Below are 23133 nucleotides of genomic sequence, written 5' to 3'. Positions count from 1 at the left end.
CCTGGGGCGCTTTAATCTTTGAGAGCGGCTTCATTCATTCTCCTCTGCTTTTCTCTCGTTTTACACACATGTCACCTTTTCATTTTCATAGCTGCCTCTCAGGGCATAAGTTACAGAATCCTGGGAAAAGCCCTTCTGTGGAGTGGGGGACTTTCTTCCTAAGCATAGGGGCTTCAAGCACATCACGGGAAGGTCTTTTGCCCCTTTATACACAGAAGCAATAAAGGAATCCAAAGTTGAGGAGCCCCGGAAACGAGAAGCCGTGTCCATGATGCTGACCAAGTACGCGGCCTACAACACCTTCCACCACTGCGAGCAGTGCCACCAGTACATGGACTTCACCTCTGCCTCCCAGGTGCCGCCCCTTTGCCCTTGCCTGTTACCCAATGTGGATCTTGTATGCAATAGAGGAAAAGTCCCAGTTTCAAGCCCTAGACAGAGGATGGCTTATATATGAGATGGAGCCACTCATTTGTGAGCAAAATGCATGAAGCAATTGATTAAGATGATTTGGGTATATTATTAATAAAGGATTATGGGCGGGGGAGGGTGGGTGAAAGAAACTGAGTTTGTGTTTTAAGTCACTTCATCAAAATGGTTACATGTGTCATGCTTAGATTAGAAAGTAGCTGAGGTTGTCTATCTGTGATCCTGAAAAAGCTGGATATTACAGTATGTTTGGAAAAAGGGTCTTTTCCCTCCTTTGGGTTGTTGATGAAAAGGGTGCTATTATCTACAAATTTGTAGGGTGTGCCCTTTGAGCTGTGAACAAGCCTGTTGATTTGCAGAGACCTAGTCTCACTCTTACACCAGCGAGTGATGGTTTTGACCATAGGCATACAGAGGAGTCAGTGTTTGCTTTTTTATTTGGAGAGAACTGAGAGGTAGGAACACAGAAGGTGAGCGAATAGCCCATAGCATTTAGCTTCTTATTGGCCAGAGCGTCTTTAAGCACAAAAGATGGGAAAGGCAACCAATGATGGTCATATCCAGCGCCTGTTTGGGGGATAAGCTCCATGTTGCTTTCCCCTACTTTACCTTCTTGACTTCTATTATTTGGCTCTGAACACCTAGAACAACTCTTCCTCCCTATAGGATGTGCTGAGTGGACGCCCCCCAGACTTGCGTCTGCTCTGGAGGACCAGGTCTTCACTCTTTCCCCACAGGGTACTAGCAGGGATACACTGATCATTCGGCTCTTCTGGTACAAGTTACCTTTCATACCCCATTTGTTTTCTTGTGTTATTGAAAACTTTTGGTGGACTAGTTTGAAATCAGTTCACAATGCTTTATAGAATATAGAGGATTCAAGTCCCCGGATCTATAAATCATCGGTTTTTAGAACATTTATTAAAAACCCTCTATTTAAATAGTTTCTGTGTGATTACAGTACTCACTAAGTAGTAAATGCCGATACTTGCGAAGCAGAATGAAGGAGAATTTAAGGGAAGAATTACAATATTATTTCTCTATGAATGTAATATTTAGGTTAAAACTCTTGGGAAAACTACCTGGGTTCTAGTGGCTGCTGAAAAGTGATGATATCTTTTCATTAAGCCAAGTATTGTCTGCATTGTAAAGACCTTTATTTAGTCATTCACTGAGATGGGTTACTGAGAGTGTGTGAACTTATCAGCAATTTAAAAAATAGGTTAGGTTTATATTTGGCTTGGATGAGTCAGAGGTCTCTCCTGGAAGCCAGAGTTCTAGGCTAAATGACTGTTCAGATATCTTCAGCTTCCACTGTAGCCAGGAAAGATGGGGCCACAGAGGCATTTTAATAATGTCAGTCTCTATAGTTTACTTAGGAAAATGATATTCATTTGACCTGACCCACACAGAAGCGTTTTCCCCCATCACTGGGCACCTTTGGGAATGTTTACGTGGCAGGACATCCCCTTGGTATATTGGACCTCCGTAGGACTGAGCAGCAGTGGTTCTAAGAAGGAGAGAAATGCAGATAGTTTCCAGCAACAGGTATTTCTCCACACACGGAGAGGCTGTGTAGGGGCAAGACGCTTGGCTCTCTTGTCAGCGGCAGCCACTAAAAGATGAGGTGTCTGCCTTTCCAGCCCTCTCGACACTGCACGCACAGCAGGTCTGGCGGCAGGCAGAAGTTCAGGTTAGTTTGCCTCTCTCAGTAACAGCCTTAACGAGTGGCCTGGAGGTTTGCGAACCGTGAGTTTACATTCCCTCCCTTTCTTCTCTGCAAAAGCAGATGTCCGACTCCACCCTTCACGCCTTCACGTTCTCTTCCTCTATGCTGGGAGAAGAGGTGCAGCTCTATTTCATCATTCCCAAATCCAAAGAGAGTCATTTTGTCTTCAGCAAGCAGGGCAAACACCTGGAGAGCATGCGGCTGCCCCTGGTTTCAGACAAGGTGGGTGATAGCATCTGGACACAAGGACTGACAGGCCTCAGGTACTAGATCAGGTTCTCTAAGCTTCTTATATCTAAGGGTTCTAATTTCTCTTTTTGGTCTCTGGTCCTTTCTTTCCCTTTTTCTTTTTCTCTTTCAGCAGAATTTGAATGCGGTCAAGAGCCCTATTTTCACTCCTTCCAGTGGTCGCCACGAGCATGGACTCCTAAACCTCTTTCACGCCATGGAGGGCATCAGCCACCTGCACCTGCTGGTGGTTAAAGAGTATGAGATGCCGCTGTACCGCAAGTACTGGCCCAACCACATCATGCTGGTGCTTCCTGGCATGTTCAATAATGCAGGCGTGGGTAAGGGGGCCCCCAGGTGGGGGGAAGGGCTGGAAAGATAAACTGGGCTCCATTCCCCAGGCGTGAACTTTCAGAGGTTCCTCTGCCCCTGGATAGTGTCTTGCCCTGCAGACCAAAGGACTTTTCATTCCTCTTTAAATGAGTTTTCATTTCTCTTTATCTGCAGTTTTGCAGAATTTTTAACTTCTGAGGACTAGTAACCAAAGAAGTCACTGGTAGGTTGAGCACCCTGGGAAGGATTGGGACTCTTCCCAGTACAGGCCGCAAACGTTCCTTGCTGCAGGCTGGCAGCAGGAACGTCACAGTGAGGAGGAGAGTCTGAGGAGGGGAGTTAGTAGTTCACACTCCGGTCTGGAGGGATCTCTGAGGGTCATCACTGATCTTAAAGGCACACAGCTAGTTCTTGGGGGCTCTGTACAGCTGGAGACTGGAAGCACCATCACTGCCTACGGCCGTTACCTTAGAAGTGCCTGGAAGAAGTCTTTCCTGCTTTTCCCCAAGGAGTTTAAGAGCAATGGGCTGATTTCTCAGAGGCGGCACCTGGTTGTTGAGTGTATTGACAGAGCCGGGGAGGAACTGGAGAGAGCGGTCTAGAGCTCCTTCATTTACCTCCTGAAGGCAGGAAACCTCCACATGGACCCAGTGTTCTAGAGCTCTACTGTCTGGTCACTCCCTGCATCTAACTCACTTCCCATTGGCTTCTGTGGGTATCTCAGTGCAGAGTCTCAGAAGGGCTGAGGATCAAGAGCTTTAGAGGAAGAACATCCAGCCCAGAGCTGGAGTGAACACAGAAGAGACCTGAGTAGTGTCTTGGACCCACACAGGCCTTCTCTCCAGGTCTCTCTCTCCCTTTCTTCTTAGGTCTCTTCCGTTCTTGTTCTCCATTCCATTCCTTTTCATATCCTTAAACTTTAGCCTTAATATGGGATTAAAATATTTTCCAAAACTGGTTTGTTTTGAATGCAATTTTATTTCCCATGTTTATCACAATATCAGATGACTTAGGACTTCCATATATTTCTGGTCCTTTATCCTCCCCCAAACGATAGATCTCCAAACTATCTAAAATCTTTTTCTATATGCATATGACCCTCAAACTACACCTGTCTGTGCCTAACTGACCTTTAGGAGAAAAAGTTCCCTCATCCCAGATCTGACTGAATTTGTTCAGTGCCAGTTTTGTCATTTTTGTAATAATCTGGGCAGAGACACCAACATATATGCAAATAAAATAAACACAAATTAAATTTTTTTTACTGTGGTAAAAAACCACAAAATTTATCTTAGCCATTTTTAAGTGTATGGTTCAGTAGTGTTCAGTATATTCTCATTGTTATGCAACCAATCTCCGGAACTCTCTTCATCTTGCAAAGCTGAAACTCAGTACCATTAAAGGCTAACTCCCCATTTTTGTTATCCATTCACCCGCTGAGGGACACTTGGTCTGCTCCTCACCTTTTGACTGTTGTGAATAATGCTACTATGAACATGAACACAAATCTCTTAAAAACCCTGCTTTCAATTCTTTTGGGTATATACCCAGAAGTAGAATTGCTTAATCACGTGGTAATGCCGTTTTCAATTTTTTTTGGAATTGGCATGTTGTTTTTCATAATGTGTGTACCATTTTACATTCCTACCAACAATACAAAATGGTTCCAGTTTTAACACATCTTTGCCAACACTTGCTTTTTCTGGGAATTTTTGATGTTGTTCGTAAGCATCCTAATGGGTGAGATGGTATCTTATTGTGATTTGATTTGCATTTTCCTAATGATTAGTGATGTTGATCATCTTTTCATTTGCTTGTTGTCTATTTGTATATCTTCTTTGGAGAATCTGTTTTTTAGTAAAGTTTTTATTGTTGTTGACTTGTTAGGAGTTCTTTATATATTCTAGATATTAACCCGTTATAAGATAAGGTTTGTAAATATTTTCTCCCGTTCCATAGGTTGCCTTTTCACTGTTGATTGCATTCTTTGTGCAGAAGTTTTAAATTTTTATGTAGTCCAGTTTTTTTCTCTTGTTGCCTATGCTTTTGGTGTCATATCCAAGAAATCACTGCCAAAACCAACATCATCAAGCTTTCCCCCATGTTTTCTTCTAAGAGTTTTATAGTTTTAGCTCTTTGATCCATTTTGATTTTTTTATATAGTATAAGGTAAGGGTCCAACTTCATTCTTTTGCATGTGGATATCCAGTTTTCCCAACACTATTTGTTGAAGAAACTATCCTTTATCCATTGAATGGTCTTGGCATTCTTGTCAAAAATCATTTGACCATATATGCAAGTGTATGGGTTTTTTTGTTGTTTTTTTAGTAAATTTATTTTACTTATTTACTTTTGGATGTGTTGGGTCTTCATTGCTGCGTGCGGGCTTTCTCTGGTTGCGGCGAGTGGGGGCTACTCTTGGTTGTGTTGTGCAGGCTTCTCATTGCAGTGGCTTCTCTTGTTGTGGAGCACGGGCTCTAGGTGCGCAGGCTTCAGTAGTTGTGGCACATGGGCTCAGTAGTTGTGGCTCGTGGGCTCTAGAGCGCAGGCTCAGTAGTTGTGGCTCACGGGCTTAGTTGCTCCACGGCATGTGGGATCTTCCTGGACCAGGGCTCGAACCCATGTCCCCTGCATTGGCAGGCAGATTCTCAACCACTGTGTCACCAGGGAAGCCCCAAGTGTATGTTTCTGGGCTCTGTATTCTTATTCCATTGGTCTATGTGCCACTACTACACTGTTTTGATTACTCTATTTTGTAATCAGCCAAGTGTGAGACCTCCAACTTTGTTGTTCTTTTTTCAAGATTGTTTTGGCTGTTCAGAGCCCCTTGAGATCCCATGTGAATTTAAAGTTGGATTTTTCTATTTCTGAAAAAAAAAAAAAAATCTGATATTTTGACAGGGATTGTATTAAATATGTGGATTGCTTTGTGTGATATTGACATCTTAACAGTATTACATTTTCCAATCCATGAACATGGGATGTCTTCCCATTTATTTGTGTCTTTAATTTATTTCAGCAGTGTTTTGTACTTTTTGGTGTACAAGTCTTTTGCCTCCTTGGCTTAACATTTATTCCCAAGTATTGTATTTCTTTTGATGCTATTGAAAATGGAACTTTTCTTAATTTCCCTTTTAGATTGTGGTTAGTATATAGAAACACAACTGATTTGTGTGTATTGTTTTTGTGTCTGCAACTTTGCTGAATTCATTTATTCTAAGTGTGCGTGTTATCTTTAGGGTTTTCTACATATAGGATCATGTCTGCAAAGAGATAATTTTACTTTCTAACTTGGTTGACTTTCATTTCATTTTCTTGTGTAATTGCTCTGGCTAGGATTTCCAGTACTATGTTAAATAGAAGTGATAAAGGTGGGCATCCTTGTCCTATTCTTGATTTAAAGGAAAAGTTTTCAGTCTTTGAGCATTGAGTATGTTAGCTGTGGGCTTTTCATATATGGTCCTTATGTTGAGAATGCAAACTGTTATACACAGTGATATTGAAAGGTAGATTTTCCTAAATCCTAGTACTACCCTTGATCTATTCAAACTGTTTTCCTGGCTCCTCCATAGACTTAATGGGGTTTTTTAGCCTCTTTATTTCATTATCATCTACATTTTGTTTCATTTTAGGGTGGCCCACTCATAAAACCTGGCTAATTCCTGATGATCATCATCTTAATAATCGCTAACACTCACTGAGTACTTACCAAGTGCTAGGCACTGTCCTGAGCACCAAACAACAATCCTATGAAGTAGACATTATCATCGCCTTCTTACAGGTGGGGAAGCCTAGGCACAGAGGAGTTAACTTTTTCACTGTCACACAGCTAGAAAGCAGTGGAATCAGAATTCAGACCCAAGCAGCTTGGCTCCAGTCTTTTCTCTTACTTTCTCTGTACCATATGCCTCTTACAAAAAAGCAGACCTAGGGAAAGGATACCAGTTTCCAGAGTCTTCTTCAAAGACACTGCTGCCAGTTTCCTAAAGGTGCCTAAAGCAGGGGACACATTAGTGTAAGTGGCATACCCACTATTGCAGCCCTGGTGGCTCCCTAGTGCAGGACATGCAAGTGGCTGCTGCTGAGAATCTAATCATGGCTCTAAGAAACCAGTAGTAAGTATCTCCTCTATGTGGTATCCTTTGTCCTATCAGGGAAGCTGGATTCTTGCAGTACTCCTCAAAGTGTAGTTCATGAATCACCTGCAAAGACATCTCTGGTTTCTGGCCCCTCATCAGACTTACTAGAGTGAATCTCTGGTGGTGGGCTCCAGGAATCTGCATTTTAAACAGACTTCCTGGGTGATTCTTATCTACACTGATGTTTGAGAGCCACTGCTCTGAACATTTGGTTGACCCCCATCCATGTGCATGGTCACCACGTGAACACGCATGCTTACGGAGAGAATGTGAGCTGTGTGCAGGGCCTCAGCCAAGCCTGAGCGAAGGATGTACAAGCCTTGGTTGTGTTGCCTTTCAGGTGCTGCCAGGTTTCTTATTAAGGAGCTGTCATATCACAACCTGGAGCTGGAGAGGAACCGCCTGGAAGAGCTGGGAGTTAAACGCCAGTGTGTCTGGCCTTTCATCGTTGTGATGGATGACTCCTGTGTCCTATGGAACATTCACAGTGTTCAGGAGCAGAGCAGGTAGTGGTGCTTCCTATGCAGTTCTAGGAGTGTGACACAGTGCTATGGAGAAGACCCTCTCCTTGGCTGTCATTGCACAGGGAAGTAAATAAGAGAGGTACAGCTTTCCAGAGCAAAACAATCATCTGTGAGACTACTTTCACTAGCACATTTTGTGGTGGCTTAGGAATTTTTTAATTTAGACACTCAGCCTACCTTTAAGTTCCTGGACCATTTGTGCATCACAGCTTAGGTTGGCTATAAAAGTCTGTTGAAAGACACTATGGTTTATTTAGAAAGACCACTGGCTTCTGAATCAGGAGACCTGCTTTTTAGCCCCAGCTCTGCTTCCTAACTATCTGGATGAAAAGGAAAAGTTCCTTCACCTCTGTCTCAATTCTATCACATATAAAATTATGGCTGGGCCCAAATCAGTGGTTCTCCTCCTGGGGCAGAGGTGACAGGAATCCATGAGGACTGTGAAATGCTAAGCCTGGAGAAGTCCTATGCAGTAAATGGCCCCGAGTATTCACAACCCCAGTGAAACACTGTGCCAGATGGTCTCTAGGCCCTTCCAGCTCAGGCATTGTGATTTTGTGCCCTTGTTTCCCCTGTGGATTTGAAGCCAGTGAAGTTTTCAAATATTCCTTTATTATTCCGTAATTACCAGAACTGGGAAGTATACTTGTGTGCTTCTAATCTCTGGCTGCCTCTCTTTGGTGACTCCCTGTTCATTACTCACTTTGAAATGGGCTGGATTTCACTCTCTGCCTTTAAGTGATCAACCCGGCCCCCAGAAGGCAGCTTCCCTAGGTTAACAGTGACAGGCAGCATGAAAACCGGGCTTGACATCCTTCTCCATTCCAGACTAATATAAAGTCAATCAGCTGATTGTATCCTTCAGGTATTAATACTGTACAGTGCTGTTAGCTCTTCATAAGTGACCCTCTCTTCAGTAATACTGAGTGGTATCTTATGTAAACTAACTCTACATTTCATAGCCAGCCCATGGAAACAGGAGTTTCCAGTAAGAATGTGTCCTTGAAGAGTGTCTTGCAGCACATTGAAGCAACACCGAAAATCATCCACTACGCAGTCCTGGGCATACAGAAATGGAGCAGCAAGCTGACTTCTCAGAGCCTGAAGGCCCCGTTCTCTAGATGCCATGTGCACGACTTCATTCTCCTCAACATAGACTTGACTCAGAATGTGCAGTATGACTTCAACAGGTGAGTCAGGCCTCCTGGATGTATGTGATCCTGGCATTCACTGATTGTTTCTGCCCAGGTCTAGCCTCAGCAATGTTTTTATTCCTGTCTCTGTGTCTTTGAGAAACTGAGACTCTCTTTATACGGACAGAGAAAGGGGGATCACAAGCCCCAAAGTGCCCCTTCATCACCCTTCAAACTGACCCAGACCCTTAATGATAGGTGCTGCAATATGAAATGCTTAGAAAACATATTTTGGCCATCTTATTATTCAACAAGAACTGAAACAGGGACAAAACTTTTTATCAACAGAAATCAGTGTGTGGACCCATAAACCTATTCAAGATTAACCTTTCATTTACCCTCAGAACTCAGAAGGTAATCTCTTCCCTAGATGTTAGCAAGACCCTGAAATCTGGATCCTGTAGGGAAAAGCCAGCTAGCCCTGGCCTTGCCTCCTGAATAAATTATGCCCACATCTTGGAAAATCTGAAATGGCCAAGGAAGAATGTCAGAGACCATAAAGTCCCTCTTATGTCAACCCCCAACCCTGTAGCTATTAGAACATTCTGTAGCTATTTCACTTCTGTGTTTTAAATCTGGCAGATGCTTTATCCTGTTTGCAGCCAGGATTTTAAAACCGGGAGCAGCTCTGCACTCCTGTCCCACAAGAGTATACAGAATGTGCGCTCGTATTTCAGTTCAGGAATGCCTAAGGCGCTGTGGAGTGTCTGGGACCAGTCACCTCACTTCCTCCTTCCTTAATGGCTGTTAATGCCCAAATCAAGAGGTTCACAGGCCAGTGTCAAGAGAGCCAGCTCCATGAGGGGGAAAGGTTGATTTTGTTTGGGGCTGTCTCCCAATATCTGCCACACATTTCTCTGTGTGTAACGATCACAGTTGAGATGTGACAGGTAGTCAAGGAAACCTGTCGTTGTGATTCTAATTTAGGTATTTCTGTGAAGATGTTGACTTTAACCTGAGAACGAACAGTAGTGGCCTGCTCATCTGCCGCTTTAATAACTTCAGTCTCATGAAGAAACATGTTCAGGTTGGAGGGCAAAGGGACTTTATCATTAAACCAAAGATCATGGTAAGTTTGCAAGCTTGAGTCTACTTTTGAAAATAAGATGATCTTTCATTAGTATCTTTGTTATCAGGTACTGGCATTAAGCACTTGCCACTTGATTGGAAAGTAACACAAGGGAGCCTGTTCTTCATGTCAAATCTGCGGTCTTGTTTCCCTTACTGAGGACTCATCTAGGGCCAAACCTAAGTTTTGAAAATTCAACAAAACTACCTTTCTTTAGATTTAAGGCTTAACTCCATCAAAGCTTTAGTTTCAAACGTATTCTATATGCTTAAACTGGCAAAGTTAACATTTTTACATTCTTTATGTAACACATGAAGGAAGTGTACATCAAGCTGCTCGCATGGTCCTTTGCCAGTCTTTTTTTTTTTTTTTTTAAAGTAAGGCAGATCAAAACCTGTTAAGGGTTAATTCCATGGGCCTACCCTTTTCTGTTTAAGAGATTTACTGGTATCTCATCATTTTTAGCATGTGGACTCCCCAGTGGAGCTTAGAAACCTCTTTGTTTTTTTTGGTGCTGATGGGATGGGATTTGACCAGCCACACCCAGCAGCGCTGTAAAAGGCTTCCTGTTGGTTCTTACAGTGTACATGCTAAATGCACTACCTTTCAAAGAAGCCTACTTTTGCATTTGCTCCTGCCCTTGCTGTGTATAAATTGTTAAATCCAACTGCACTATTTCCAAGGGAAAACAATTTCAGAACCCAAGGATGACAGACTTACATTTGAGCCTGGCATCTGTCTCTGTGCTACTATTACTTGCGGACTGTTAGGGTGCAATGCAGTGCTTTCCTCGCCAGTTTCACACAGTGACAGACACATTTCCCGTGATCATCTTGGCTCTGATTTCAGGTGTCAGAGAGCTTAGCACCCATCTTGCCCCTTCAGTATGTCTGTGCTCCCGACAGCGAACACACACTACTGGCAGCCCCTGCACAGTTTCTCCTGGAGAAGTTCCTTCAGCACGCCTCATACAAACTCTTCCCCAAAGCTATCCATAACTTCAAGAGTCCCGTGTTGGCCATCGACTGCTACCTTAACATTGGACCAGAGGTAAAGGGGAAGGGGCTGATACTCTTATTAGATAGAGGGGCTTGTTTTTCTTCTATTAATTTCTCTCATAACTGTCCTTTATTATGAGAAATAAAGAAGAGAGGCTTTAAATAGGTTAAAACTTGACACACAAAATAAAGGGAGTACAAAGCTTAACTAACCAGCCCATTGAAGTTTCAATAAAAAAAAGTGTCTGGGAATTCCCTGCGGTCTAGTGGTTAGTTAGCACTCTGCACTTCCACTGCAGGGGGCACGGGTTCAATCCCTGGTCGGGGAGCTAGGATCCCCCCGTGCCGGGTTGGGGGTGGGCGCGGAAGGAGTCTCCTTTACCTGACCCTGAGACAGCTAAAAAGGCAGGTGCTACTTCATTCAGCTGAAGTTGCAGAGGTTTTGCTTGCTTTTGAAATGCTTGTGCTATTTCTGCTTGATGATTCCAGGTGGCCATATGCTACGTCAGCTCCAGACCCCACTCCAGCAATGTCAACTGTGAGGGAGTGTGTTTCAGTGGACTCCTCTTGTACCTCTGTGACTCTTTTGTAGGTGCTGATCTTCTTAAGAAATTTAAGTTTCTAAAAGGTAAATCAAATTTAGCATCTTGCTTATGAATGCTATTAGTTCCCACTGGACAAAATACAGTGGGAAAGATATAAAAGAGCACTTTAACAATCATTTTGCCAGTAAATTAAATACCTTACTTTTAAACCTGGCCACTGAGTTTTTAAATGGGGGAGAGTTAAGACTAAACGCAGATAAATATAGCCAGGTTTGTGACCATATTAAATATGTTTGCCACTAGTAATTTTAGAAAGGAATGATGCAATGTGAGAAGCGATGCTTCTCATATAATCTAATTTTAATAAAAATCAGGTTAATGAGGTATGATTCTGGTATAGAAGCTAAAGTCGTTTCAATAAGTATGCACCATACAAAGAGTTAAATTTGCCTACGAACAAACTGCAGATTAAGCATCACAAATGATCCTGACAAGATGACCTCTGAGGTCGGTGAAAAAAGTAAGGTTCATAATGCTGTGTACAGCATGCTACCATTTTTGTGGGAACAGGAGAAACTGTATTTACTTCTATGTGTGTAAAATACATATGGAGCTGTGCATGTGCATTGGGGGTGGGAGGGAGCGTCCCAGGGGACGCTCGGCAATATCTGGAGACATTTTACGTTGTCACAGGGCGGGGTGCTGCTGGCACAGAGTGGGTAGAAGCCAAGGACGCTGCTAAACATCCTACAAGAGCAAGACAGCTCCCACAGTAGAATTGTCTGGCCCACAGTGCCAAGGTTGAGAACACCTGCTCTACAGGGACACATGAAATGTTAGGACGTGGGTTTTATCACTGGTTACTACAGGGGAAGGGGGGATGTGGTTAGGAGGGCTTTTACTTTACACTTTTCAACTTTTGAATTTGTAATAACTACTTTATTCAAAATAAATAGTACAATGAACAAATCTGACAGGTTACTTTACATGTTGGTTCTCACATGTGTTAGTTTAGGGGATATAATCAGAGGGAGGTGGTAAGATTCTTTATCATTTCAATCCCTGAGCCTAAGCCACACTTCTGCTTTCTTCCTGAAGGTGCTACTCTGTGTGTCATCTGCCAAGACCGAAGTTCCTTACGCCAAACGATTGTCCGCTTAGAGCTAGAGGACGAGTGGCAGTTCCGCCTCCGGGACGAGTTTCAAACTGCTAACAGCGCTGATGACAAGCCCCTCTACTTTCTTACCGGACGTCACGTATGAGCTTTGGAAGAGACCAAAACCAGCAAAGGGATGCCTAGGTGGGGTGGGGCAGTAACGATTATTAGGGGTGTTTTTTTTCCTTTAAAGTACAATCACTGTGGAGCCAAGTGCAACATATTTGTCTCTTCTCCAAAGAACCCCCCAAATCTGACCTAGATCCTTGGGGGGCATCACTCTCCTTCAGTTCCAATTTCAGGACTTAAATTCAGGTTAACTCCACCCTAGGTAGTTATGCAATTACTTAAGACGTGGTCTGCCCACGGGAGGCTGAGGAGGATTATGCTTTGGAGAGGCCACAGGGAGTCTGCATTGTTTTTTTACTATGCTGTGTCGGGGGTGGGGGAAAACTGACTCTCAGCATTAGCTAGCCTGAATGTGTTACGTGAGACTCACACCGTTGGTGTGGAATTAATTGAAGATTAACGTTTGAGGCCTGAACCCTCAGTTTCTCTTCAGATCTGTACTTTGGTACAGTATTACTCAGGGGTCTGAAATGATAGAATGTAGAAGATATTTGTATTTAAAAAAGAAGTAGCTTTGTCTTTCTCTGTGCAGTGTTAGTTTAAGATTTATAATCTTGTATGTATTGAAACTTTTGGCAAAATTTCCACAGGAGTTAAAAGTTTACTATTTAAACTGAACAAACAAATTAGTAAATGCAGAGCAGGCACTGTGTGTATTCATGTAGCTTCTCCTGGCTTAAGTTCTTTTGCTTTATCCAGTCTTCGTTTTCAGTCTCTTAAGCACGCCTGTGAGAATATGAACAGTGATTAATCTTGCACAAGGAGAGCCTGATTCAGTAGTTGAGCCAATTCAGAAGCTTTCAGCAGTCACCCCACACCCACCCTGTTTGGTTGGAATTTAGCAGTTGGCACCAGCAAAGCTAAATGTCAGGCAGGCTTAGCTTCTGTGTGAAGTGGAACTAGTTTCTTTCCTGTCAAAGAAAGACTAAAGCAAAGTTTCCTTTAAAAGATACACTGAGTGAATATTAGCTGCCTTATACTGACGACACCACAGAAATTGCTGAAATGGGAAACAGAGCCATAGAAAGAGAGGCTGTTTTAATCCTACCAGTGGGGTGTGCGTGTGTTAAAGAAGATGCCAGTAAGTCTCTTTGACTCATTAAAATCAATAGGGGGTCTCTGTTCAGTATCAACAGTAGGAGGCATAAGTAAGTTTCTACAGATTTTTTACCACATATTTTAATCAAAAACAGATTTTTAGAAAATGTTCTAGAACAAACTAGGTCTATTGGAAGTTCACTCTTAAATTACTCCACTTCTCATCATTAAACAATCTGACATTTTTCTCATTAGCCCATATGTACCACTTTATTCCCACTTTAAACGGCCATTTTTAACTTGAATCGATGTCATATTTATGGCCTGAAGCCTGCATTTACTTCGAACAAATAGTGTTAACTGACCAGCTTTATTAGTTTGTGATAACAAGGAGTTTACAGCTAGTGAAAAGATGTCATGTACTAATCTGAAAATGGTTTCAGATCTCTTGGTTTTAATATAGCTACTTATGATGCTTTAAATGTCTCTTGAAATGAACAATTCCTTTAAACTCCATTTTTAACTGACCTTGAAAGAGGACCTGCCTTATAGATGCTTTAAAAATACTCAATTTTAGTAGAGCAGAATTCTTGGCAAAGAGGTACGTTCTGAGGCAGGCTGATTTAGATATGAATGTATTTCAGTTGTTCCTGTTTTGTTGAAAGGGCCTAACGCAGACGATATCAAGAAACCCACTATTTGTGCAATATTCCAAAAATATTTACTATATAGGGCAAATAAAATACTTGAAATAATCCTAAAACAGTTGTACCTGGGGCAGATGGCCTCTCAGGGTTTCTTCAGGCTTTATAGCTTCATAGGCTAAGGAAAAAATTTTAAAGTAGTTACTTGACCTGAGGGGACCCCATATTAGTTAGAGCTGCACTCTGAAAAATCAAATGATTCTGATCTCTTAAATACTATTTAACTCTGGGGAAGAGAAATGCCAGAATAAAGCCAAAAGCCCATCACCCCAATGATGGAGAATTCAAATTGACCTGCTTATTCTTTTCAATGCCTATCTTACTAAGGTTTGGATCTTTTAAAATAACCTTATCATCAGTATAATTCTTTAGAGAATGTTAGGTCGTTCTCCTGCAAGGATAAAATTGCACAAGCACAAGACACCATGATTGGTTAATACGTACCTTGGTGTGTTCCACTTCGAGCCTTGCCATCCCTTAAGAATATTGTGGTGTGAATGTGTTCACTAGGCCTGCATAATAACTGACCTATAGACCTGTTGAACCTTGCCACATATGATAGTTCACACAGGTTAATACTGAATGTAAACTAAAATTACAATGAGAATTGTTGTATTCAATTTTTTTGGCTGTAATTTATGCAAATGCTTTTTGTGATTTTTAGAAAAGGAGGCACCTGTGTTACTTTATTACTGTAAAATTTTCTTAACCAAAATTTGGTGAATTTCACTAGTCAGTCTACCTCACATTTTGTTTATGATTCTAAATTGTCTTAAGTTGTGTCTACAGTATGTTCTTGTCCTTTAATTTGGTGAATGTATTAAAATTCTCTCCCACCCCCCCAAAGAGAAAGTTTGTTTTCTTTACATGTTCTGGTATGTTCAAAAATGGAATAAGCTGACTACGGCAATGTCCAAGAAAGGCGAGAAGTCCACATGTCATAGGTTGGATGACTCTAAGATACTCTTCTGGCATAACAGTCCAAGAAAGTAAATATTTGTTCACTGAAAATCTGTAGCTTATCCAAAGAAGATACACACATATAAGGTATCTACATACCATGCCCATTTGCAGAGTGCCACAATTATGAATAACAGATCTAGAAACGATTATTAAAGAGATGTTAGAAATATTCATGGTACATCCCCAATCTTTTATTTTACAGATGGCAACTATACTCACTTCCGTGTCCTGAGAAGCAGACTTTGGGTTGGTAGAACTGTGCAGTATAACCCTAAGGTGTTACTCTCCAATTGATTTCTAAACTCTAATTTCACCAACTTTTGAGAGTTAACTTGTTATTCCAGGGGACAAAAAATGCCTTTCAGTTCTATTATTATCAAGAGTGCTAAAATAATAGACTGATATAGAACCATAAAAGCATTCTTCAGGGCCAGAGGCCCCTGGCTGTTACCTCAGGAGGGGCAATAACTATTTTAAGTATGATGACAGATTCAGGATCAAGTAGAAACTGCCAGTGTTCCACTCCATGCTCCAAAGCAGCTGCCTTAGAAAGACTAACAGCAAAAAAAAAAAAAAAAAAAAAAAAAAAGACCAACAGCTGTGAAACTCTGACTGCTGTACCTTTGTATTCAACTACGTAGAGCTGAACAACATCAGGGAACAAACATTCCTCAGGCTTGTCTTCAGTCATGGCAACTGGCCCATAAGCTTCCTCTGAGTCTAAGAGAATATTGATAAAACAATGAAGTACTGGCTTCCCTGAAAAAAACAAAAACCCAAAAAAGAAACAAAATAATCGTCACTAAAGATGACTTCAGGAAGAAACTCTGAGGCCAAGGGAACAGCCATTCAAACTATAAATTCCTTATGTCTTAACTGTCAAGTAGTAAGCTAAGGAAAGCATCTACGGTTGACCCTTCAACAACACAGGCTTGAACTGCATGGGTCTACTTATACACAAATTTTTTCCAAAAAAATATGTACTATAATACTACACAATCCATGGTTGGCTGAGTCTACAGATGCAAACCGCTGATATGAAGAGCCGACTGTAAAGTTACACCTGATTTTCAACTGTGTGGGGTAACCCCCATGTTGTTCAAGGGTCAACTGTGCTTCAGTGATTATGACAGCAGGTGGAATAATAAGAAAGAAAAAACAAGTTTTCTAACCACTTCTTTGTTGTTATAAGACCGAATCTTCCCTTTATCTGCCAGAAGGCCCAAGAGCCATGAGAACAGGTAGAAGGTATAGGTATGCCTGCAGTCGCTATCCCAGAAATCAATTTAGCCATCTTAACTGCCGGTGAACTACAGCTGGGCAGGAATGTGGCCGTGTTCCTACCCAGACGCCCTAGCTGGGCAGCCATGCAAAGTAAGCAACAATTAAAATATCACTGCATGTCTACTGTTCTTATTGTTCTTACGATACATGCTTTTAGAAGATATACCAAATGCACTCTTGCATGTTACGAACTGGTAAAATACTGATTTTTATAATGCTTACAAAATGAAATAAAACCATTGTATGTCCATGCAGACAAGGGCATAACCCCTAAAAGCTCATGGTTCCTGTCTATACTGGTGGTTCCTATAATGTCCATACACTACACATTTTTATAATGGACCAACAACTATTCAAGGGTAGCTGAGAAAAAATTTACAGGCACCTTTATATAATCAGCAATTACAGAATCAACCTGTTTCGATGTCTGTGGCCGTTAGTGTTTACTCACTGTGTCCACCAGTGCCTCCACCACTCCATAGAGACCGTTCTTCTGTCATCACTCTTCAGCCTTCAACTGTGGTGTGACAGTGTCGACCGTTCTTTGAGTCTTGGTTTCTACCACTCTCTTATGGTTCTTCCCTTGCACGTGCATTCTCAGGTGTTCCTCAATACTCTCTCCTACCCTCTAATTTCATAAACCTCAGGGTGGTGATCTCTTCTAAACCTTCAAATAACTAAATTAATAAATTTGCTTAGTTCAAACTTTTCACAAACTCTAGATCTACATGTTCAGTTATATACCAAATAGATATTTCCACTTGGAGATTCTGCAACCACCTTAAAATTGTGAGCAAAACTGAGCTCATCCTTCCCCATCTAATCTTGCCAACCTAATTCTCCAGTATGCCCTTCTCAGTCAATTACCCAAATGAAAATTACCCTAGATTCTCCTGTCATGATCCTTCTCTGGTCAGTTATCAACTCTATCAATTCTTCAGTTTTATCTCCTCAGAGTTCATCTGTCTCCCCATCTTCACCCACACATCATAGGTTTAGCTCAGTTTTCAGCAACTTTCACAAAGACTGCTACTGTAAGCTCTTAATTATTGTCTAAGTTCTAGATTCCTCACTTGTAAACTCTACCTCATGGGGTTGTCATGATAATTAAATAAAATAATGCATCACTAAACACAAGGTATGACACATGGCAAACATTCAAATGTTAAATATGATTAATAATTCTGTTCTTAGAGAAATAGCTAGATTGTAAAACTTATTTGAGGGGCTGTGTCTTTAATACAAACATGAAAAGAAACCGTTTTCCTACTAATGGTAACCTTTAAACCAACCAATAAATATAGCCTCTCTACTCCCAAGTCCCCTTGAAACCACCAAGTTTGGCTCCCCAAAGAAGCATACTATTGCTTATATGGAAATTGGGCCTGTATTATGAGATTAACAGTTACTGGGACATCTACACTACACCTGAAAATTTCATCCTGTTTTTAAAAAATTACGGTCCCTGTCAGGCAAACGTTGAGACCAGGGATAACTAGAAGAGTCTCAAGCCCAAAGAGAAAAGCAGTGTTGAGAGTTGGACCAGCATGATGAATCAGAGGGAAATATTTACACTGCCTTACCACTCCACCCTATAAAGACTACAGAGCCTTACACCACTCTATTAATTTTAAAAGCACACATCTAAGGGTGATAAAATATATACCTGTCTGTTAATCATAGTTTAAAAGCCCTAATTTTTCGCTGGTTTTAATTTCAGCTCATAAAATTAACCTACGTTAAATCACGTTGGCGCTTCACTCTTGGGCCATGGCTCTTTATTTCTTTGAAAGAGCAGAAAATTCTCATGTTAGGATCTTGTCTTTTGGAGATGTTACTGATATACTTATCCTATGGCAAACTGGTGAAAACTACCTTTTAAGAAGCCAGTGTTTTAATCTTATTTCAAGGTATCAAAACTAACAAACTTCCTGAAAAAGCACAATAATAATACACCATTATCACATTTATCACTTAGAAAAAGCTATCAAGTATTTTATTATTTTATTCTACATTATATACAGGTCATAAAAGGCCACAGCAGTTTTTCAACATATAAACCCTTTAAAAGTAGAGGGCACTATGAAGGATAGACAAGTATCAAAATGAAGTCCAATAATGAGGGCATATACCCAGTGTAGTATTTCTGAGGAGTAACGAAGCAGATACCAAGTCCTCCATATTTAGCTTGCAACTATTCCCCAGGTTTTTATAAATCTCTTTGGGATTGTTAACAGCTGAAGTGTGCCAGTTGCCATTTATTTTAAAAAGTGAAACCAGAATGAAAGAATAAATACACTAGAGGGTACCATTCTAATTCTAGTCACTTACAGCTCTCCAAGAAGGAAAGCCTCAATTCTTTTCCACCTTCCACCTTTTGCTGCTGTCAAGAAGCGGAAAGAGAGAAATGGAAGAAAAAGTTCGGCTTTGCTTTTTTGTGAGGATTCTTTTAAATTATATACCAGACCCTTTACGAATTAGCTTTGAGTTCCTAAACAGGTCACATCACTCCCTCCTTGAGCAATACTGCAAAAACATCGGTTTCCACTCTGAAAATACAGTCTTTAAAACTATAACTGGTATCAGCAGATCAATATAAAAAAATACAGTACCAAGCTACACTGGTATATTTCCATAATTAAGAACTTCAAAATATACTTATCACTGAGACCATAGTCCTTGCATTAGTTTCAGTCCACTATGAACAATTATCTGCTGCATGTAAACATGTCTAACTATAGATAAAATACATCAATCATAAATTTCTGTAAAAGATAATAAAATATCTTCTTTAAAAAACAAAACAACAATAAGCAATTACTGCATTTTTTCCAATTTTATGAAAATGGAACAACCTTACAGTTGTTGCCAGTCCTGAGTTCATTGTAATAAAAATGGCCCTAGTTCCTGGTTAAAGTCAGCAACCAATCCATTCTCTTCAGTAGATGTCTTCTGTACTGCAGGCATGAATTTATTTTAGGTGCTATTTTGTCCATTAATAAAATTATATACCAGAAACTGACCAGTGCCACAGTACTGTGTTGCAAACAGTTTTCCATCAGGAGTAGGATCTGAGAAAGCAATTTCTTCTTTACTCAAGTATGAGCCATATATAAAGTTACTCCTATTAAAAAAAGGGGGGGGGAAGAGTAGAAGGGTAAAAAAAAAGTATATTATTTTTAATCATTAAAATTGGAAAAACCTGTCAAATAAAATTTAAATAGACTTTAGGTAATGCTGTATATTCTAGAAACTTAAAAATAATTGTCTTATAAAAGCAATCATAGTTTTAAAAACATTTACCCAACACCTTTTCATGATAAAAATACTCCAACAACTCTAAATAGAAGGAACTTCCTCAACCTGATAAAGAGTATCAAAAGGCATCAAAGTTAATGGTAAAAGAAAGACTGAAAACTGTTCCTCAGACATCAGGAACAGGGTAATAAGGCTACGTCTGCTCACACCTCTTCTATTAAAACAGGAAAATTAGACAAGCAAAAGAAATAAGAAGCAACCACGTTGGAAAGGAAGAAGTAAAATTATCTCTTTTTACAGATGACATTATCTTTTATATACAAAAATCCTCTGGAATTCACAAAATAACTATTAGATCTAATAAAGAATGAGTTCAGCAAGTCTGTAGGATATAAGATCGATATTAAAAAATTAATTGTATTTCTATACACTTGCAATGAACAATTCAAAATGAAATTTAGAAAACAAGTCCATTTGCAATAACACTGAAAGAGTAAATACTTAGGATTAAATTTAGAGACATGCAAGACCTAAAAAATGATAACTATAGAGCGTTGTGGAAAGAAATTAAAGCCTACTTAAGTAAACACAGACATCCCACGTTTATGAATCAGAAGACTTAATATTGCTAAAACGGCATTACTCTCCAAATTGATCTATACTGGGCTTCTCTGCAAAAATTAACAAGCTGGTCCTAAAATTCATATGAAAATGCAAGAGAAACTGAATAGTGAAAAGAATCTTAAAAAAGAACAAATTTATAGAACTCACATTTCCTTGTTTCAAAACTTACAACAAATCTACAGTATTCCAGACAGTGGGCTGCCGGCATAAGAGACCAATGGAATAGAACTGAGTCCAGACACAAACCCTCACATTTATGATCAATCTTTTTTTTTTTTTTTATTCTTGGCTGTGTTGGGTCTTCGTTTCTGTGTGAGGGCCCTCTCCAGTTGTGGCAAGCGGGGGCCACTCTTCATCACAGTATGCGGGCCTCTTCACTATCGCGGGCTCTCTTGCTGCGGCGCACAGGCTCCAGACGCGCAGGCTCAGTAATTGTGGCTCACGGGCCTAGTTGCTCCGCGGCACGTGGGATCTTCCCAGACCAGGGCCCGAACCCGTGTCCCCTGCATTAGCAGGCAGATTCTCAACCATTGCGCCACCAGGGAAGCCCGATCAATCATTTTTGACAAAGGTGGCAAGACCATTCAATGGGAAAGAAAAGTCTCTTTAATAAATGGTGCTGGAACAATTGGATATCCACATTGAAAGGAATGAAGTTGGATCTTGCCTCACATCATACACAAAAATTTACTTAAAATGGATCAAAGACCTAAATATAAGAACTAAAATTATAAACTCTTGAAAGAAAATACAGGCCTAAATCTTTGTGGCCTTGGATGAGGATATTGTTTCTTAGATATGTGACAAGAAAAAAAGATATGTAATTTGGAGTTCCAAATTAAAAACTTCTGTGCTTCAAAGAATACTAAGAAGATGAAAGGACAATCATAAAATGGTAGAAAATATTTGCATATCATGTATCTGATAAGGGACTCATCTCCAGAATATATAAAGAACTATTACAACTCAACAAGAGAAAGACAAATGAACCGATTTAAAAATGGACATAGGATTGATTGAATAGGCATTTCTCTGAAGATATATATAAATGGCCAATAAACATCATTACCCATTAGGGAAATGTAAATCAAAAACCACAATGAAATACCACTTCATACCCACTAGGATGGCTAAAAAGACAGATAATAACAAGTGTTGGTGAGAATGAGGAGAAATTAGAACCCTTGTAACATTGCTCGTGGAGCTGTAAAACAGTGCAGCCACTTTGCAAAATAGTTCAGCAAGTCCTCAAAATGTTATATGGTTACCATATGGCCCAATTCTCCTACGTATGTACCAAAATAAATATACATATGCAAGTACTTCTCTCTTAACCAAGAGAAATAAAAATACACAGCCTTCCCTGGTGGCACAATGGTTAAGGATCCGCCTGCCAATGCAGGGGACGTGGGTTTGATCCCTGGTCAGGGAACTAAGATCCCACATGCTGCGGGGCAACAAAGCCCGCACGCCACAACTACTGAGCTCGCACTCCTCAACGAGAGAGGCTGCATGCCATGCACTCTGGAGCCTGCGCCACAACTAGAGAAGAGAAAACCCATACGCCACAACTAGAGAGAAGCCCATGCCACAATGAAGAGCCCACATGCCACAACATGCGCCACAACGAAAAATCCCACATCCTGCAATGAAGATCCCACATGCCACAACAAAGACCCGATGCAGCTAAATAAATAAATAAACATTAAAAAAAAAATACAGTTCAGAATAGGCAAATCTATTGAGACAAAAGTAGATTATTGGTTGCCAGAAGCTGGGGGAGAAGGAAATGGGGAAATTGGGTATCAGGTTTTGGGGAGACTGAAGGAAATGTCTTAGAATTAGACAGTGGTGATGGTTACACAGCCTTCTAAATATACTAAAACCCAGTGAAGTGTCACTTTAAAAAGATGACCAAAAAGGCCACCTACTGAATGGGAGAGGATATTTGCAAATGATATATCCAGTAAGGAGTTAATACCCAAAATATACAGAGAACTCATACAACTCAACATCAAAAACAAAACCTGATTAAAACATGGGCAGAGAATCTGCAAAGGCATTTTCCCAAGGAAGACAAAAAGAGGGCCAACAGGCACATGGAAAGATGTCCAACATCACTAATCATCAGGGAAATGCAAATCAAAACCACAATGAGGTATCACCTCACACCTGTCGAAATGGCTATTTCAAAAAGACAACAAATATCAAGTGTTGGTGAGGATGTGGAGAAAAGGGAACACTCATGCACAGTTGGTAGAAATGTAAACTGGTGCAGCCACTATGGAAAACAGTATGGAAAGTCCTCAAAAAAATTAAAAATAGAACTACCATATATGACCATATAAATTCTACTCCTGAGTACTTACGCAAAGGAAAAAAAATACACATTAAAACAAATATATGCACCTCTGTGTTCATTGTAGCATTATTTACAATAGACAAGATATGAAAGCAACCTAAATGCCCATCAATAGATAAATAGATAAAGAAGATGTTGTGTGTATACACACAACCAGAGACATACACACAGACACAAACACACACACAACGGAATATTATTCAGCCACAAAAAAGAATGAAATCTTGCCATTTACAACAACACAGACGGACCTAGAGGGTGAAATAAGTTAAAGAAAGAAAAATGCTGTATGATTTCACTTATACATGGAATCTAAGATGCAAAACAAATGAACAAACATAACAAAACAGAAACACAATTATAGATACACAGAACAAATAGGTGGTTGCCAGAGGGAAGGCAGGGGTGGGAGGCGGGTAGGGAGAAAT

The 23133-nt window shown here is 40.5% G+C and overlaps 2 protein-coding genes across 27 annotated transcripts in view; one reads left to right on the top strand and one right to left on the bottom strand.

The window, feature by feature from the left end:
• The window catches only part of GREB1L (GREB1 like retinoic acid receptor coactivator), a 267107-nt gene extending 250201 nt beyond the window's left edge, over positions 1-16906 (top strand). For 12 of the 19 annotated variants that reach the window (XM_082353478.1, XM_082353469.1, XM_082353466.1 and 9 more), the window contains 9 exons: positions 216-355; positions 2219-2380; positions 2520-2727; positions 7199-7364; positions 8345-8572; positions 9503-9644; positions 10494-10694; positions 11132-11270; positions 12286-16906. In XM_082353478.1, the coding sequence (XP_082209604.1) occupies positions 216-355; positions 2219-2380; positions 2520-2727; positions 7199-7364; positions 8345-8572; positions 9503-9644; positions 10494-10694; positions 11132-11270; positions 12286-12449 (1550 nt within the window). In that variant the 3' untranslated portion in view covers positions 12450-16906. Of the gene's footprint in view, positions 1-215; positions 356-2218; positions 2381-2519; positions 7168-7198; positions 7365-8344; positions 8573-9502; positions 9645-10493; positions 10695-11131; positions 11271-12285 lie in introns of those variants that run through there. The other 7 variants (XM_082353467.1, XM_082353465.1, XM_082353468.1 and 4 more) reach the window with 6 other exon arrangements.
• A 1521-nt stretch (positions 16907-18427) lies between these two features.
• Positions 18428-23133, bottom strand: part of ESCO1 (establishment of sister chromatid cohesion N-acetyltransferase 1) — a 65532-nt gene continuing 60826 nt past the window's right edge. For all 8 annotated transcript variants that reach the window (XM_082353548.1, XM_082353542.1, XM_082353549.1 and 5 more), the window contains one exon: positions 18428-19585. In XM_082353548.1, coding sequence (XP_082209674.1) covers positions 19438-19585 — 148 coding nt within the window. In that variant the 3' untranslated portion in view covers positions 18428-19437. The remainder of the gene's footprint in view (positions 19586-23133) is intronic.

The sequence above is a fragment of the Balaenoptera borealis genome, assembly GCF_965194805.1.
Source record: "Balaenoptera borealis genome assembly, chromosome: 14".
Lineage (NCBI taxonomy): Eukaryota > Metazoa > Chordata > Mammalia > Artiodactyla > Balaenopteridae > Balaenoptera > Balaenoptera borealis.
The sequence above is the reverse complement of the archived record's forward strand: the minus strand, read 5'-3'. Positions and strand labels throughout refer to the sequence as shown.